The 16,692-nt window shown below is 54.1% G+C and overlaps 1 protein-coding gene across 2 annotated transcripts; it reads left to right on the top strand.

Annotated features, from left to right (window-relative positions):
* The first annotated feature begins 1,819 nt into the window (after window positions 1-1,819).
* INKA2 (inka box actin regulator 2) lies at window positions 1,820-14,291 on the top strand. Of its 2 annotated transcripts, none has more exons than XM_012178558.4 (2): window positions 1,820-2,008; window positions 12,966-14,291. In XM_012178558.4, the coding sequence occupies exons 1-2, from the start codon at window positions 1,973-1,975 to the stop codon at window positions 13,812-13,814; spliced, it is 885 nt and encodes a 294-aa protein (XP_012033948.3). In that variant the 5' UTR covers window positions 1,820-1,972; the 3' UTR covers window positions 13,815-14,291. The 2 variants fall into 2 exon arrangements, with proteins under 2 accessions (XP_012033948.3, XP_060268528.1); XM_060412545.1 differs by lacking the exon at window positions 1,820-2,008 and adding an exon at window positions 9,085-10,272.
* The last annotated feature ends 2,401 nt before the right edge of the window (window positions 14,292-16,692 follow it).

Here is a 16,692-nt window from a genome sequence, read left to right as displayed (position 1 = left end):
ACGTGGGAGAGCGGAAGGAAATGTATGTATTGTCGGGACTCTCCTGGTCGGCGTTGGAAACGTGGCAGCAGATTCTCAGCTCCATCCCGCGGCGGTCGGCTTCTCAGACCCACGCGGGATCCTGGGGAGCGACCGTGAAGGGAGCGCTGGCATCTGAGCTTGGAAATGTCACCGAAACACAGGGTTCGGACCGGGTTTTCACCCGCCTGTGCCTCTTCTTCCTTTTCTCTAGCCAGCAGCTACCGCTGCCCAGCTTCATCCAAAGAGGGCACTCGGGGCTAGGCCGAAAAACCTAGATAAGGTCCACTGTAGCTGAGAACCCGGGGTTAAGTGGAGGCCATCCCATTGGACTCCGCAGTCTTCACTTCTAAGGATGTTCCTGGCTAACCTCCCTCCTCTTTCTCTCTCACCTCTCCATAGTAAGCAGAGATGGCGCTCTTTGTTGGCAAGGATCGGAATGGCCGAAGCTTGTGCCTTCTCTCGTTGCTCCGTTTCTCGCGTCTTTACACGGTTGTCTCACTCGGACCCTCCTAAATTCTGCCTGGGGCAAACTTTCAGCGTTAATTACCTTGAAACAACAAGTCTAATAGAGCTAATTACTCTCGTGCCCTACAACAAGCCCCCCCACCCCTCACCCCCGCAACCCGGGCCAGGCCGGGTGGCACGGTGCCTGGGCACAAGGTAGGAACTGCAGCCCCAACACGCACGGAGCCTGGTGTTGGGGGTACAGGGTTCGGCTGGGAGGAGAGCCCGGGTAGGCCTACGGGCCCTTCTCAGATTCATCTGCGGCACCTCCACCGCCCAGGGCCTGGCTGGAGCTCGCACAGCTCCGGTGCTTGGGCCGCGTCTGTTGAATAGAATCGTGGCATCTTTGAGTTTCCTCTGCCTTTTCCGACTTAACAGAGAGCTTCGCAAGTGGCCAGAGCAAGAATTAGGATAACTGGGAGAGAGCACACGGACCTCCACCCCCGCCCACACTATTGAAAACAGCCCCTATTTCATGACCCTATTTTATGTTTTCATAAAGAATCATTACCTGAAATCACAGTGCCTTTTTTTAAAAAACCTTTTAAACCTTTTTTTAAACCTTTTTTTTAAACCTTTTGTCTTATTCCATTCCGTCCCGCCGCCCCATGTTTGTTCTTAAGGCTAGAGAGCTTGCGCGTCTTATTCAGTATCCGCACGGACACCTCCAACCCTCTCCGGAGTACTAAGTAGAGCCTACTTTGCTTCGGGTTAAATACGTGAATGGACCGAGCATCGGCTCCTCAGCTCCCGGGGTGAGGAGTGGACCGGGAGGACCCTACACTAGGAGGTCAGGTAAGCCCACACTTCCCAAGTCCATTTTTTTGAACAGTTCAGAATTCAGAAGAGCTGCCGAGTGTCATTTGGGGTGGAGGGTGTTCCTTTTCTAATCAGAGTTTGGGAAACTGGGTTGACACTGAGGCACTCAGCTTCTTCCGAGACTGGTACCCAATGCCCATCCCTAAGACTGGGCGCTCTCGGGGTGGGGGGAGGGTCACGTAATTTGTTGGGGGACGTCGGTACAGTCTGGCGTGAAGATACCCCCCTCCGCTGCGCAGGCCAGGGGCCAGGTAGGCGTCGCCTGTGCTAGCTTAGGCCCCCAGGAGCGGAGGTCTCCGCCTAGTGCACACACACCCGCCCCAGGGTCCACCCACGGTCGCCCAGCCCGCGCCCCCTGTGCGCTCTCCTCATTGGCTGAAGGCGTCCCCCTGAGTTCTCATAGGCTGTCCCACTTTTCCCTCCGCCCCCAGCACGGACCGCGCGCAGCTAGCGGAGGGGAAGTGGCTCCAAGTCCAGACCTGGGAGCAGAGCCTCCGCTCAGCGCTGCGAGAGGCGCGGAGCGCAGGGTGTTTGGAGCGCGGGTTCAGTGGGATCAGTGATCCCACCTCGGGACTTTCTCGTGGAGCCGAGCCCGGCCAATGGGCGCATAAGGTAGAAGAGCAGGGAAATGGACTGCTATTTACGCCGCCTCAAACAGGAGCTGGTAAGAGCGGAGCAGGCGCCGGGTTGCGGGAAGGCTGCTCCGCCCCGACGGGTACCTACCTGGCCGGGGCGGAGGAGGTCCGGAGAGGAGAGGAGGGGACGCTGCTAGCAGGCGGAGCACGGGACCTGTCCTGAGGGAAAAGGGACGCGAGCAAACTTGTGTGAGAGGGAGGCAGTCAGGAGCCAGTGAGAGGGACCGAGAGCCAAGCCAGTCCCGACCGAAGTGCGTCCTGAGATCCCGAGGAAGCAAAGAGGGCGCACCCGGGACGCGGATGCCCGGCCGCGGGAGCCGCACGGGGCCGCGGGGAGCCGGGAGGAGGGTGCGCGGCCCCAACCCTGTCCGGGGCAGGAGGTCGGCCGGGGACTGCTTGCTCGAGGGGAGCTGGCACCGCCGCCCCCACCCCCACCCCCCAGCCCTGGCGGCCGGGCTTGGCAGGGCTGGCGCGGCTGCGGGGGCAGGCCCGGCCGGCTGTCTGCCTGGGCTTGCCTGCCAGCGGGGAGGGGGCTGGCAGCTGGACCCGCGGGGGAGGGCCCGGCGCGGGAGGAGGGGCGCCGCCTGGCAGCTCGCGAGCGGGAGAGCGGAGGCCCAGCCAGATGTCAGGTCTGGGCTTGGGAGTGCGGAGCGAGCGTGCGGAGGACTGGCTGCGGGGGCTAGAAGTGGCACCGTCTGGGGGAGTGGGGAGCGAGGATGGAAATCGCGCAAGCGGGGAGAGGGGCGCCCCGCTGAAACTCCGTTGTGGGGCGGTACGTTGCTTCTCACAGACTTTCTATCCCACCCCCTCACACCTGCCACCTCTCTCGTTCTTTCCACCACCAGAATTCAGATAGGTATTACGGACGTCCCCGCACCTGGGCCCCCACGCCCATCCCTGTCAAGCAGGCTCTCCTGGGGCTTTGCCTCCGTCTCTTTCTGTCCCCTTTAGTCTGTTTCTCTTGGAGTCGACCTTTTTTCGGTCTCACTTTTCTCCCGTCCCTTTTCTTCTTACTCTTCAGAGCCAGGGGCATCCAGGCTCACGACAACAGACCTGGATCCAGAAAGTATCAGCCCGTGCTCTCCAGAGTCCCGGACAGCCTCTCCCGCTCTCCACACTGAGGAGGGAGCTTGGCAGTTGTGTCAGGGGCCAGCTTGGGGAGGAGGGGGAGCTTACAGCAGCAGTGTCCCTTTTGATTCTTCTTGGTCAAGTGGCCCAGGCACTCTTCCTGTCTGTCCCACTCCATTTCTCTGGGACTTCCTCCTGAAGCCCTTTTTGTGGTGACACACTCAGATGGGAACCTTACGCAGAGGAACTGCTTCTTAGATGAGGGACAGAAGAGTCTCCATCATGTCCCTTCCCATATTCATTTTCTCATGCTTTCCATGTCAGTTTGGGATGGCTGGTCCCAGCCCACACATACACAATTCTGACTTTTCCCATTCATTTGTCCAATACCGGAGAGAAAAGTCAAGGTCACCAAGAGGATGTCTGAAGTCCAAGACTCAAGTCAAGAAAAGAATCTAACAGAATCCTCTTTTTTTTGCTTGGAATCTGGGACCACACCACCCACCTCAGGATCTGCCTTAATAGAGGGTTTGTGGGTGTTCCTGGCATGGGCTTGAATTTTAAAATCCCACTGATTTGCATTTTTTAGAGCACCCTAGGTGGGAGGTGGTGAGGGGAGGAAGACAGCTTGTGGATGCCAGGAGAATAAAAGAGGCAACAGGAATCTGAACAGAGCTGAGCTCCAGGTCTTGATTTGCACCCTCTCCTGCCAAGGACTTGAGCCCCAGTCTCCGGGAGGAGGAAGGGGAGAGGCTGAAGTCACCCAACTCCCCATTAGCTTTCATTTGGCCCTTTGTCTGAGCAGCTTCAGCCTTTGCCTCTCTTGGAAAGGGAGCCAAATGCCTGGCCTGGGGCCCAGAATGACACTCAGATGGGAGAGCTCTGCACCCTCCTCCACCCGTGGTGTTCCGCCCCCTCCCCAGTGCCAGTTTGCCCAGAAAGGAGACCAAGTAGAGTGACAGGCAGAGCTATCAGAGTCTTGTTCACTCCCTGACGCCTCAGCCCAGGGCTTAGGTAACAGAGCCAAATCGCAGTTCCTCTGTTTTCCCAATGGGAGTGAAGGAGAAAGTGGAGCTATTAGCTCAGGCTCAGCCTTTTGGCTCCTCTAAGGATTTTGGGGTTCGAATTCAATGCAGCTTGGTCGTGGCTAGGTTAGGAAGGTCTGTGATGGCGCGGGAAAGGCTTATATTTAGTATGTGTGATGAGCTTAAATTGTGTGTGTGTGTGTGTGTGTGTGTGTGTGTGTGTGTGAGTGTGTTCATCTCAGGCAGAATCTTCCTCTCCCACCCAGGAGGGACTGTGTGTTGCTTGGCTTTGCCTTAACTTAGTGTGTGCCCAAGAATGGCACTCACCTAATACTAGTCAAGTTCTACGTTCATTTATGCCATTAAATCCCCTTTAAGAAACATATGTCCTGAAGACTCTGGGTTAAAGCTGCTGGAAAAGGAAACATGAAGAATAAATTGTGAAATTATCTTTGTCGAGGGTGTTCTGAGCTCCTCTCTTGCATCCTGGTCCTGCCCTTGGCCCAGAAGATCTAGACAAGAAGAGTGTGTTCCTGCAAAACCAAAGTAGCAGAATTTCCCAATTTTCTGAGGCAGAAAATTTGCATTGTAACAAGTGAGCTCTGGAGGGAGGCTGAGGACTGGGGGATTCTGGCTTAGTTAGGTTGATGTCTATAGGACTAGCCCTTTTCCCCTGTTCAGAAGAGGATGGGGATCTGGTTTCAGGGCTGAAATGCAGCAGGAGAGTAGCAGCAGCTGACACACGTCTTCATTAGGGTGAGAGGGTCAGGCTGTAGCTATTCAGTAGGGAATATATCTCTCCTCACTCCAGCAGCCAAAGAGGGGCCCTGCCTGAACACGGGCCTTGGAACCAGCTATTCCTTATATGCTGCTCCCTTGAGGGCACCCAACAAATGGGGTAGACACAGGCACACAGAGGAAGCAGATACAAGATGCTCACAGGGTGTCGCTCATGAGTTCAGATCAGTGTAGAAGAGTAAATAGAGTGCATAATGGGTGAGTCAAGTATAGTCAGGCCGGGAAGGCTTCCTGGAGGAGGAGGAAGTTGATAAAGTCAGCTTCTGGAATGTCAGTCCTAGCTAAGGCATGGTGAAGCAGCAGGGAGACTTCTCTCAGGCCAGGAAGGTCCTTCTAGGAAAACTTATTCCTAGAAGGCAGTTGTCTGGCCACTAGTGGCCACAAGTTTAGGAGGTTCTGGTACATGGAGGAGGACCGGAGCATAAAGGCAGAATAAGGAGGAGATAAGAAGGTGATAAAGCAGATACATTTAAGAACAGCCTCCAGCCCTTGGGGCAAAAGAGCAAACTTCCTGAGGCAGAAAACCGCTTCTGCAAAGGATCTCATAGTGTGATCGCCCTTGATGGTTAGATCTAGGGTGAGATGACTTTGGACTAGACTATGTGGGGTGATGTACTCAGTGGGAAGAGCGTGGAGCACAGGGTTTGGGGTCTCCAGGTCCAACTGAACTCAAATCCTGGCTCTGTGTGACCCTAGAAGATTACTTGGCATCTCTGTGCCTTGGCTTTCTCATCTGTAAAATGTCTTTTTTAAAAAAATACCTACTTTAGGGACTTCTCTGTGGTCCAGGGGTTAAGACTGTGTGCTTCCACTGCAGTGGGTATGTAGTCAATCTCTGGTCAAGGAATTAAGATCCCAAGAAATGAAGATAATAATAAAAATAAAAACAGTATACCTACTGTATAGAGCTACTGTGAAGATTATGTCACATGCCTCCCCCGCTGTGTGTCCCTAGCATATGACACAGTAGCTGATGTGCTGTAGGCACTTGGTACCCTCACCGTGATGAACTAATCAGACTGGTATGCGTGTGTCTTTCATTCTCAGAACACACTTACTGAGTTCCTACTATGTTTAAAGCACTTTGCCAGGCACTAGTACTGTGGCTACAAATATAAACAGACACTGATCTTGCCTTCTGAGAACTTACAGTTTAATAGGAGTGATAATAATAACATATTACTGTTAATATAATTATTAACTGTTAATATCAGTTCACAAGTTTTGATATGATATGCCAGATAGCTCATGTATTATGTCAGTTGCCAGAGAAGCCCTGAGAAGTTGTAGTTCTGTTGTTCCCATTTGATAAATGAGACATGGAGAGGTGAAGTGACTTGGCCGCAGTATAGGGCTGATAGGTGGCAGAGCTAGGATTCAAACCCAGCCAGTCTAACTGCAGATCTCACACTCAGAGCTAGCATATGCATGCAGGTCTCTTGCACAGAAATAGAGGATACGTGCTTGATGAGAGGCATGCATTCAGTGCTCTGAGAGAGAGAGAGTCCCTCCAGCTAGCAGATCAGGGAAGGCTTCATGGAAGAGGTGACATTTGAATCAGACCCTGAGGGATAAATAGGGACAGGAACAGGAGAAAAACAGCATTTCAGGCAGAGGATGAAGTGATGTGACCAAAAGATGCAGAGATGGAAAGCATAGGGGTGTTTGAAGACTGTTTAGAGGGGAGGTTTGAAGACTCACGTGAGTTTGGCTAGAAAATAGGGTATATGTAGAGAAATAATGGCAACAGGGCTGAAAGAGCTGTTGAGAGCAGACTACTGTAGTGGTGGTGGGGGTCAGGGGGTTGAATGCCATGCTAAAGAGTCTGATCTTTTCCCTATGTGAAAAGATCAGAGCAGCATGATTAGAGTAATTAGAGATGTACCTTGGGATCTAGCAGGTGGTAGGGGGTGGAAATGGCAGGGGAGGGAGGAAATTGAGGCAGGAAGATGAGTTAGAAGGTTACTACAAGAGTCCATGCAGTGGAGTATGAAGACCCAAACCAGAAAGGAGAAAAGGAAGATAGTTTTTTGGGTTTCCTTGGATGCCTAAGGAATTGGGTTGATTGGCTGCAGTGGAGAGGGGCTAAAGCTGGACAGGGAAAGTAAGGCTGGGAGCTGAGCTCCCTACAGGGGCAAGACTGGGCTCCTCTCTCAGTCTGTCTGCCTCTTGCCCAGGCACATGGCCCCCCAGTAGATTGTTCATTTGGAAAGTGGGCTCATGCATTTCACACCCGTCCCTCCTCCAGCTCTTGGCACAGTTTCTGCTTTACCTTCCTGTTGAGAGTTCCAGCCAAGAGCAGCGGGTTGTGAAGGTCCCTATTCACTGAGCTGCAGAATGGGCCACTTGGCAAAAGTGGGGCTTTTCCCGTTTCCGGCCCTGAACCCCCTTCTAGCTTCCAGAGGGGTTGAAAGGAACTGTGTGGGGATCTTGTGAGTAATGGCGGTGGGGGGAGCGAAGCAGGGCACAGTGCCAGGTCTATGGGCAAAGCTGGAGCCTGTGTCAAAGGATTCTGGCTGAGCTGGGAGAGGGCGTGAGATGGATAGATGCAGGGCACAGCTGTGGGATCAGTCAGGGGCCTAGGAGAGGGCTTGGGAAGGTTGCCGAGGATGCTGGTGTTACATTTTCCCATCCTGACTCCTCCCACACCACAAAAGGCCCAGCAAGTGCCAAGGAGTGGGGGGAGCTGTCCACAGACAGCTGACACCACACTACACATTGAGCGCTCAGGGCTGGAGGGCTGGGATGGTGGGGTTTGGCCTCCCAGCAGCATCTTCCCCTTCAGCCCCAGGCAAGCAGTTCCTCTTTTCCTCTTTTAGATGAGTCAGTAAAGAGATGCCTTCCGTGAAAATGAACTGAATTGGGTCTTGGAGTTCCTCCAAGACTTCGTCCTCTTCCTCCCTGTGTGATGATAAAATTGCCCTTACACATTGCACTGATAGTGCTGGTTTCTTCTCCCAACAATCCCACGAGGCTGCGAACTCAGGGATTATGATGACATGGAAAGCTCCGGCCAGGCGTGGCATCCAGTCCTCCCCCTAATCCACCTTGGAACCTCATTCTATGGATCAGTGTTTCCACTGGAGGTGCTCAAGATATCAGGAGATGCTCAGCTGAAAACTTAGTTTTAAATAGAGAAAGAAAGTGTTACCATCTATTTATGGAAAGTGATATACGTTTCATATAAATTTCCATATAAAAACATTTATTCACATGAACAGATGAAAGTATTAAATAGGAGCCTAGGTCATTTATAGATATGATGAAATCATGATGGAAAGTCTAGGGGATTGTGTTCGGGCAAACACTGAGGGAGAAAACAAACCTCCCAGATCCCAAGTTTCCTAATCCGTTAGGTGGGGATAACTCCACCTGCCTTGACAGCCTCCTAGTAATTGTGGTCACGGTCACGTAGAAGACAGAGCAAGTGCTGCACGCACGCAAGGGGTTATCATTTTACACTCAGACCAAAGTACAAAAGGTTGGTGAGTCCGTGTCATGTTGAGTGGCCGAGTCAGTCAGCTGGAGCACCCAGGTCCCCACAGGACTGCATGGGGCTCCTTGCACACACTGGGGTGCCCTGCAGGCATCCAGCTCTGACCCAGGGAGGAAGCCAGGGCCGGTTTAGACTGCAGCGGGACAGACTAAAGTTTGACAAGAAAGAAATTTTTAGGGGAAGTGCTGGGGGTGGGAGATGGACTGTGGGGGTGGTGTGGATGCGAGGAGGTGGTGAGACCTTTCTCCGAAAGGATTCACACAGGATACACTTGTCGTGGGTACTGTGCTGAGTGGGGGAGCAGGCTCCCTCTGTGCATGTGTGCATACACGTGTGTACAGGCATGTATGAGTGTGTGTGAGCTGACCGTCTTGCAACTTTTCCAGGGCTTCCCAGGGTGGCTCAGTGGTAAAGAATCCGCCTGCCAATGCCGGAAATGCAAGCGACCCAGGTTTGATCCCTGGGTCAGAAACATCCCTTAGAGGAGGAAATGGCAACCCACTCCAGTACTGTTGCCTGGAGAATCCCATGGACAGAGGAGCCTGGCGGGCTACAGTTCAAGGGTTCACAAAGAGTCGGACACGACTGGGGAAAGTCGGGTGTGATTCGGCAGCGGGAGGCCAGAGAGGAGCTCAGCACCTGCAGCCTGGAGATGGGGACTGGCTGTTCATTGCTAGCTCAGGATTCTCTCAGACTCGGCCCCTTTCTTTTACAGCCACCCAGCACCGCTCTCTCTTGCCGCCCTTCGGCAAGAGACACCCTGGGATCCGATCACGTCCCACGCTCTGAGGAAGACAGCAGCCTGCCCTCTGGCTCTTTCTCCTTGGGTGACATCACTCCCCTGGGGCTGCTGGGAACAGCAGCTCGCCTCCCAGTCAGGCCTCAGCGGATGCTCTGACCTCCCCGACGCCCCCTGGCCTCCTTGTTTCCCAGACTCGGCCTTCCTTCTTCCATTCTCAGCCCCAACAGCTGCCTCTTGCCCTCCAGTGTCAGCGCTCCATGGCCAGCTGACTGAGTCCGGCTGGACAGTGGGCAGGGGGCTGCTGAGGCTTCCCTTTCCTTCCCCCCTCCTTCCTCTGTGTGGGGCCAGGGTGGGAGAAGGGACTGGACAAGACGTTTCTCCTTGATCGGGCCAGTTAGATCGGGCCACTGTTACTACTCTGTGTTAAGGTTCACTGAGGAAGAAAAGGGCGGAAGTTCTTAGGAAGTCTTAAACTAAGAAAACAGCCACACATAAACACACATTACATCATGCCATCTGTTCAAAGCTGGACCAGGAAGGAGCTCAGAAATTAAAAGACAGACTTTAAATAGCCTGACCAGATTACATGGCAGAGCTGGGATTTGAACCCTGTTCCGTCTGTCTCCAGTACCCAAGATCTTAACCAGAACACTATTGTTTTCCATAGGGCTGTAACTTCAGCTCTTATTTACTTAAATGGGGCCTCTTTTTAATGGGCAGCCCTGAGTTCATACTTTACCCACACATTCATTCTCACTGGAAAAAAAGGTACAAAATGTCAGAGTTATTTCTTAAGGATTTTTCCATACTGGAAGAAATTGAATGGGGTCATTTCATTCCTCCCACCGCCTCTGATCTGGACTGTGTTCAGCCTTCTGGAAGGAAGCCTGCGAGCTCCGACTCCGTGCCTCTTGGTGAAATGAAACCTTGAGAAACATCCCTGACTCTTTCTCCCTGGGTAGTGACTGATGTCTGAGGACAGCAAGCAATCCAGGAGGGGTGACTCAGGGGTACTCCATGGTTCAGAGGTGCTGGCTGGGTTCTGGGGTAACACACTGGTGTGCAGACCTCAGTCTCTGCCCCCAAGAAGTAGATGCTCAATGAGTGTTTCATGAACAACGCAGCACTCATACGCAGAGAAGAGCTGGGGCGGTTCTGAGAGGGGTGAGCATTTCAAGTGTCACGGAAGAGGTTCTGATGAGAGCTTGGGGTGTATAAGGGAGCAGACTATGCTTCTGAGGGTTGGCGGTCTGGGGTTTGGTGGCCAGAAGGCCGGCGAGGAGGCCCCTGCTGCACTGCAGAGAGTAGAAGGACAGATGTGTGGCATCCGGGGCCAGGAGCCGGGGAGGAGAAGCCAAAGTTGACCCCAAGGCTCCAGGCTGGGGTGAGTGTACAAGGGAGGGGGCAAAAATAGGAGAGTCAGAGCAGCGGTCTGCTGGGAAGGGACCCTAAGGAGTTTGGTTCAGGGCGTAGAGTCTCCTGACTCTGCTCTGGGTCTCCAGCTGTGGCCAAGCTGCCCCCCAAAGGAAGGAGTCAGGAAGGTGGCAGGCACAGGAGACAGCACGAGGCTGCCTGCACATGCGGGCCACACCACAGCCTGTGTCTCCAGCTGCTGAGCCACCGCTCAGACGGAGCATGCTTCCCAGCAGCCTGGCAGACCCCGGGCTCTCAGGCCTGACCACCACTTCTTGCTCTTTCTTGGGCGAGGTGCTGAGTGTGGGCAGTTCTTTACTCAGCCAAGGCCTCCTTGGCTTCAGGGATGGTCAGTCCTCCATGGTCGGTTAGCACCGCTGGCTCTGGAGAGCCTGGCCACCAGGGAAGCCTGGCCAGGGCCCCTAACCCCTACCAAAGCCAAAGTTGGCAGGGGCGGGCCTGACCCCAAAGCACCAGAGGGTCAGCTGCCAGCACAGTGCTGCAGAGCCTCTGTGCTCCCCTCTGAGCCCCTCCAGCCCTGCACCCCACGGGCTGAGCCCTGTGCCTTAGGACAAAGCTGGGAGGTAAAATGATCCCTGCAGGTCTCCAGGGGGCTTAAGAAACAGATGGTCCCCTCACATGAGGTTTGCTGTTGTAAGTTGAGCAGATCTGGAGAGGGAGCAGGCAGGACCAAGGCAGCTTGGGCCCCAGGGACGGGAACCTTGTGAATGTTATCAGACGCAACATCCCCTGCCCAGCCTCCAAACTGGGCCCTCACCCAAGTCAGTCTCTCAGCCCCTTCCAGCTGGCACCTGGGGCTCGGGCCTTAGACACTCACAACGGGGCTGGGGACCCTGTCCCCACTCTTGGCGAGGGCAGTGTAACCAATTGGGCCAAGAAGACAGGAAGAGCGCTGGAGCCAAGTCAGAGCAGCTGAGAGAGGACAGGTGTTTGGAGGGCGAGAAGGGCTGGGCAGAGCTGAGCAGCGTGCGTGCATGCTCAGTTGCTCGGTCGTGTCCAGCCCTTTGTGACCCCATGTCTGCAGCCTACCAGGCTCCTCTGTCCATGGAATTTTCCAAGCAAGGGAGTGGGGTGCCATCCCTTCTCCAGGGATCTTCCCGACCCAGGGATTGAACCCTTGTCTCCTGCATTAGCAGGCAGTTTCTTTACCACTGTGCCACTTGGGAAGCCCCAGAGCTGGGCAGAGGGCTCTCTCCTGACCAGCCAAATGTGAACAGCAGTGAAATGAAACCCCAGGCCTACTCTCTGAGCTCCTCCGCTTCCCCTAACGTTCCTCTCAACCCTCTTCCACTGCCCAGCCCTCCCGAGGTGGTGCTAGCATTGGGAGTAAGATGTCCTGGGTTTGAATCCCAGCAACATGAGCTGGATGACCTTAGGCAAGTTACTTCAGACTGCGTTGTGGTTAATGCATCTGTTAACATGAGAATTATAATACCAACTTCCTAGGGCTTATATAAAGATGAAACAAGATGGTGTGCACAAAATACTTAGCTCAAGTCCTGTTCACAGTAACTGCTCACAAACTGTTATTGTCATCGTCATCCTTGTCTCGTGGAGGCTAAAGAGAAGTAGGCAGAGACACAGAGGACACAGATGGACACAGAAGGTTTTGTACCCTCACACTGATCTCGGCCCCACCTCTTACTATCTATGTCATCTTGAGCAAGTTACTTATGTGCCTCAGTTTCCTCATCTGTAAAATAGGAACAGTATTAGTCACTACTGGCTCAGACGGTAAAGTGTCTGCCTGCAATGCAGGAGACCCAAGTTTGATCCCTGGGTTGGGAAAATCCCCTGGAGAAGGAAATGTCAACCCACTCCAGTATTCTTGCTTGGAAAAATCCCATGGACGGAGGAGCCTGGTGGGCTACAGTCCATGGGGTCGCAAAGAGTCGGACACGACTGAACGATTTCACTTTCACATAGAGTGGGCTTCCTGGTGGCTCAGACAATAAAGAATCTGCCTGCAGTGCAGGAGACCTGGGTTTGATCCCTGGGTTGGGAAGATCCCCTGGAGAAGGAAATGGCAACCCACTCCAGTATTCTTGCCCAGAGAATCACATGGACAGAGGATCCTGGCAGACTACAGTCCATGGGGTCGCAAAGAGTCGGACATGACTGAGCAACAAACACTTTTCATGGAGTAGTTGGAGAGATTAAATTTCGATTAATTTATACATATGCATGTGTGTATACCTATATGTAGCTTAGGACAGTGCCTGCCTTAGCAAGTCAGCTGCCATTAATATTATTTCCTTAATCCAGCCATATCTGTGTTAAAACTCCTCCTCTCCCGGTCCTGATCTGCACTATCTAGGCCATACAGAGGCGAGGTCAGCGGCAGGCTGGAGTGACCCTGGAGGTGTATATTTGGGGAGCAACCCTTCCTCTGGCTCACGGGCCCTGTGCTCTCTCCCCTGCAGATGTCCATGAAGGAAGTGGGTGATGGCTTGCAGGATCAGATGAACTGTATGATGGGGGCGCTGCAAGAACTGAAGCTCCTGCAGGTGCAGACGGCCCTGGAGCAGCTGGAGATCTCTGGAGGGGGTCCTGCCCCAGGTTCTCCCGAAAGCCCCCGGACACAGCTCAAGCCCCCTCAGTGGGAGGGCGGCAGAGGTCCTGTCAGACCTGGGGCCTGCTCCCCCTCCAACCAAGCTTCTCTTGGCAGCACCAGCAGCGCCAAGTTTCCGTCGCATAGGAGTGTGTGTGGGAGGGAGCCGGCCACCCCGCCCAGGACACCGCTGCCAGAGCCCCAGACGTGTGCCCAGCAGGGGCCAGAGGTGGCAGAACCTGATGACTGGACCTCCACATTGATGTCCCGGGGCCGGAATCGACAGCCTCTGGTGTTAGGGGACAACGTTTTTGCGGACTTGGTGGGCAACTGGCTGGACTTGCCAGAACTGGAGAAGGGTGGCGAGAAGGGTGAGACAGAGGAGGTGGGAGAGCCCAAAGGAGGGAGGGGCCAGCCTCGGGAGCTGGGCCGCAGATTCGCCCTGACAGCAAACATCTTCAGGAAGTTCTTGCGTAGCGTGAGGCCTGACCGCGACCGGCTGCTGAAGGAGAAACCAGGCTGGGTGACACCCACGGCCTCTGAGCCCCGAGCTGGACGCTCCCAGAAGGTCAAGAAGCGGAGCCATTCCAAGGGCTCTGGACATTGCCCCTTCCCAGGTGCCTCGGAGCCCAGAAGAGGGGAGAATGCTTCCACCGGCTGCCCCAAGGCCCTGGAATCCTCACCCTCTGGCTTTGATATTAACACAGCTGTTTGGGTCTGAATCCCAGAGACAGAAATGTGACTGAACCCCAAAGGGCCAGGTCCCAGTGCTGGGCCCCTGGGAAAGAGGCCAGGCGGGGTCCCTTCCCCCAAGACAGGACGAAGAGGAAGCAAGAGGGTCTGGAGCTGGGTTGACAGGCCTGTAGTTGGGAGAGGCGGCAGGCGCTGGCTGGCGGGGGAGGGCAGAGCTCCTGGACAGAGAGAGAGAGGGAGGGAGGGAGAGAGACACTGTGTGTGTGTGTGTGTGTGTGTGTGTGTGTCGTGTGTAGTGTGTGTGTGTGTGTGTGTGTGTGTGTGTGTGTGTGTTTCTACCGGGCTGGAGGTAACAGCAGGGGGAGGGCCTGAGGGAGGAGACCAGGAAATCCATCTGACATTCTTTCACTGCCCCCAAAGACCTCACTTGAACATTCTGCATGAATCTGGCATTGGGGCCTCAGGTTCCCCAGAGGTGCCGCCAATAAAGACCTTGTTTCTCGTGTCCCCAGGCTCGTGTGCTTCCTTGGCAAAGCACTGCTCCAGGCACAGGTATTAAAGCCCAGCCCTCCTGGGAGTGGGAGCAGAGCAGCAAATTCCCACCCCACTGCCTTCTGTTGCCTTTGAGATTTCAGCCCATCCCCAGACCCTGGGCCACAGCTGAATAAGGAGTGTGTGTGTAAGGAGTGCATGGGGAAGCCCACGCCTTTCCACAAGCACAGGAAAGAAAGCCAGTATTTGTATAGCATGCTAAATGTTTGGAATCCTTTTCATATCCATGATTTCCCTTGTAAATGGGCAAGAAAGGCAGGTAATATTCCCAATTTCCAGATGAGGAAGCAAGCCTGGATATGCTGTCCCATCCAAGGAAGGGCTGCAGGCAGTGGCTGACTAAAGAGCAGATGCTGGGCTCTAGAGCTCCACATACTCCTTCCGCAGCACCCTGTTCCTGGGGCACAACCCCCACCCTGGGCACCAGAACCTGTAAATTCACCAGCAAGGTGAGGGTGAGCCAAGAAGAAATGCACACTCAGGCTTCATCCTCCCCTCATCCAGAACAATCTGCGGTGGGGGGACAGTGGCTCCGCTCCGGCACCGAGGCTGCACCTATAGCCTTGCTGGGCATGTGGCCCGGAGAGCCTGCTGCCAGATCCAGGGCCCGCCCACTTGGGTGGGGAACACCCACGGGCTGGGCAAAGACAATGTGGGTCCCTGTTTGGGCCGAGCCTGCCCAGGAGGGCACTCCCTTCCTCCTCCTTCGCCTTCTCCTGGCTGAACTCTGCCTGATGCGGGTGGGGGGTGACAGCTGCAATTAGAGGCAAGCTGCCTTCCTGCCCTCAGAGCATTTAATAGCAAACTGTGGAGGAAAAAAAGGCTCTTCCTGAATCCTGGACCCCCAGGGGAGAGATGGAGGGAGGGGGCTTAGCGTGAGCAGCCCCACAGCTCTAGTTGGGAGGTGGTTAGGGTCATCCTCAAATTCCCACGCAATCACATGGTAGATGTATAGTTCTGGCTGGTGGAAGCTACAAGAGGAAAGGTGCTTCTCCCTCTCCTTCCCCCCCTTTTTTTTAGAGCTGGCTATTTGCCAGGCAGTGATACACGTGTCTTCAAACTTCAAACAATACCTAGAAGGTATTGTTAATACCTGGTCATTCAATGGAGGCTCTCAGGAGTCATGTAAGCTGCCCGTATCAGATTATTAGCAAATGAAAGAACCAGGATTTGATCCAGGGCTGACTGGATCCAAAACCCCTGTCCTCTCCTCTTTTATCCTTGGAGTTTGCCAGCCAAGCTAGCCCCTTCTGAAGGAGCAAGCCCCCACCCATCCTTTCTGTCTCCACAGAGATCCAAAATCCAACCTAGGTGAAGGCTCATTGGCCGTGGCTGCTTTGGGCAGAGGAGGGTGGTGTGTGTGTAGAGATTCCACCTACTGATTTGTTAAGTCCTGAGATAGGGAGACATGGGCTGCTAGGTGAAGGAGAAACTGCTGTGTGCTTAGTTGCTCAGTCGTGTCCAACTCGTGTCCATAGACTGTATAGTTCACCAGGCTCCTCTGTCCTTGAAATTCTCCAGGCAAGAATACTGGAGTGGGGAGCCATTTCCTTTCTCCAGAGGATCTTCCCACCCCAGGTATCGAACCCAGGTCTCCCACACTAAAGGCAGAGCTATCTTTACCGTCTGAGCTATCAGGAAAGCCTGGGGCGGAAGCTACCCAGCAGTTACTCAAGAAGGCACCAGCTCTGATTCAGCTATGATCCTACAGGAAACCAAGTCACCTCTTGGCCATTCATCTGCTTTGTAGACCAGTCACTGCAGTGCAGACCAACTGAACAAAACCTTCTCAACAGCTCCCCATGCCAGGTACTGTGGTCAGAACTAACAACAGACCAATGACAAGGACCCAGTATTCCTGACTCAAGGGATCCAGCAGGAAGAAGCAACTCGTAACCCATCAGTGAGCCAGAAAGGATCCGAGGGAATGAAAACTCACTGTAACTTGGACCAGGACAAAGCAACTAGTGACATTTGCTGCCACAAATTCACAGGTGCTGGGCATTGTCATCTTCATGCTCTTATTTCCTTCTGACCACATTCAGGAAGTGGCTGCTGTCACTCTTGACTACATGGAGAAGGCTCAGAGAAGGTGAGCAACTTGCCCAGGGCCCAGGTGCCAGAGCTGGGATTGAAACAGTTCCAACTCACTTGCAGGCTAGAGCTTTCACACCACCCCACAAACTGCCCATATTTACTCCAAAGCCAAGTCAAGAGGAACAACAACAAAACCCGTCCTCCCCGCATTATCCACGCATGGAGAATAGATGGAATGCTGGCTGCCTGTGGCGGTGGCGGAATTTTGCCTGGGTCTTGACAGGGCTCATGTAGCTAGCACCCCATCCCGTGCTTGG

This window comes from Ovis aries, chromosome 1 (genome assembly GCF_016772045.2).
Source record: "Ovis aries strain OAR_USU_Benz2616 breed Rambouillet chromosome 1, ARS-UI_Ramb_v3.0, whole genome shotgun sequence".
In the NCBI taxonomy this organism is placed as follows: domain Eukaryota; kingdom Metazoa; phylum Chordata; class Mammalia; order Artiodactyla; family Bovidae; genus Ovis; species Ovis aries.
Note: the sequence above shows the minus strand (reverse complement) of the source record. Positions and strands in the feature narration are given on the sequence as shown.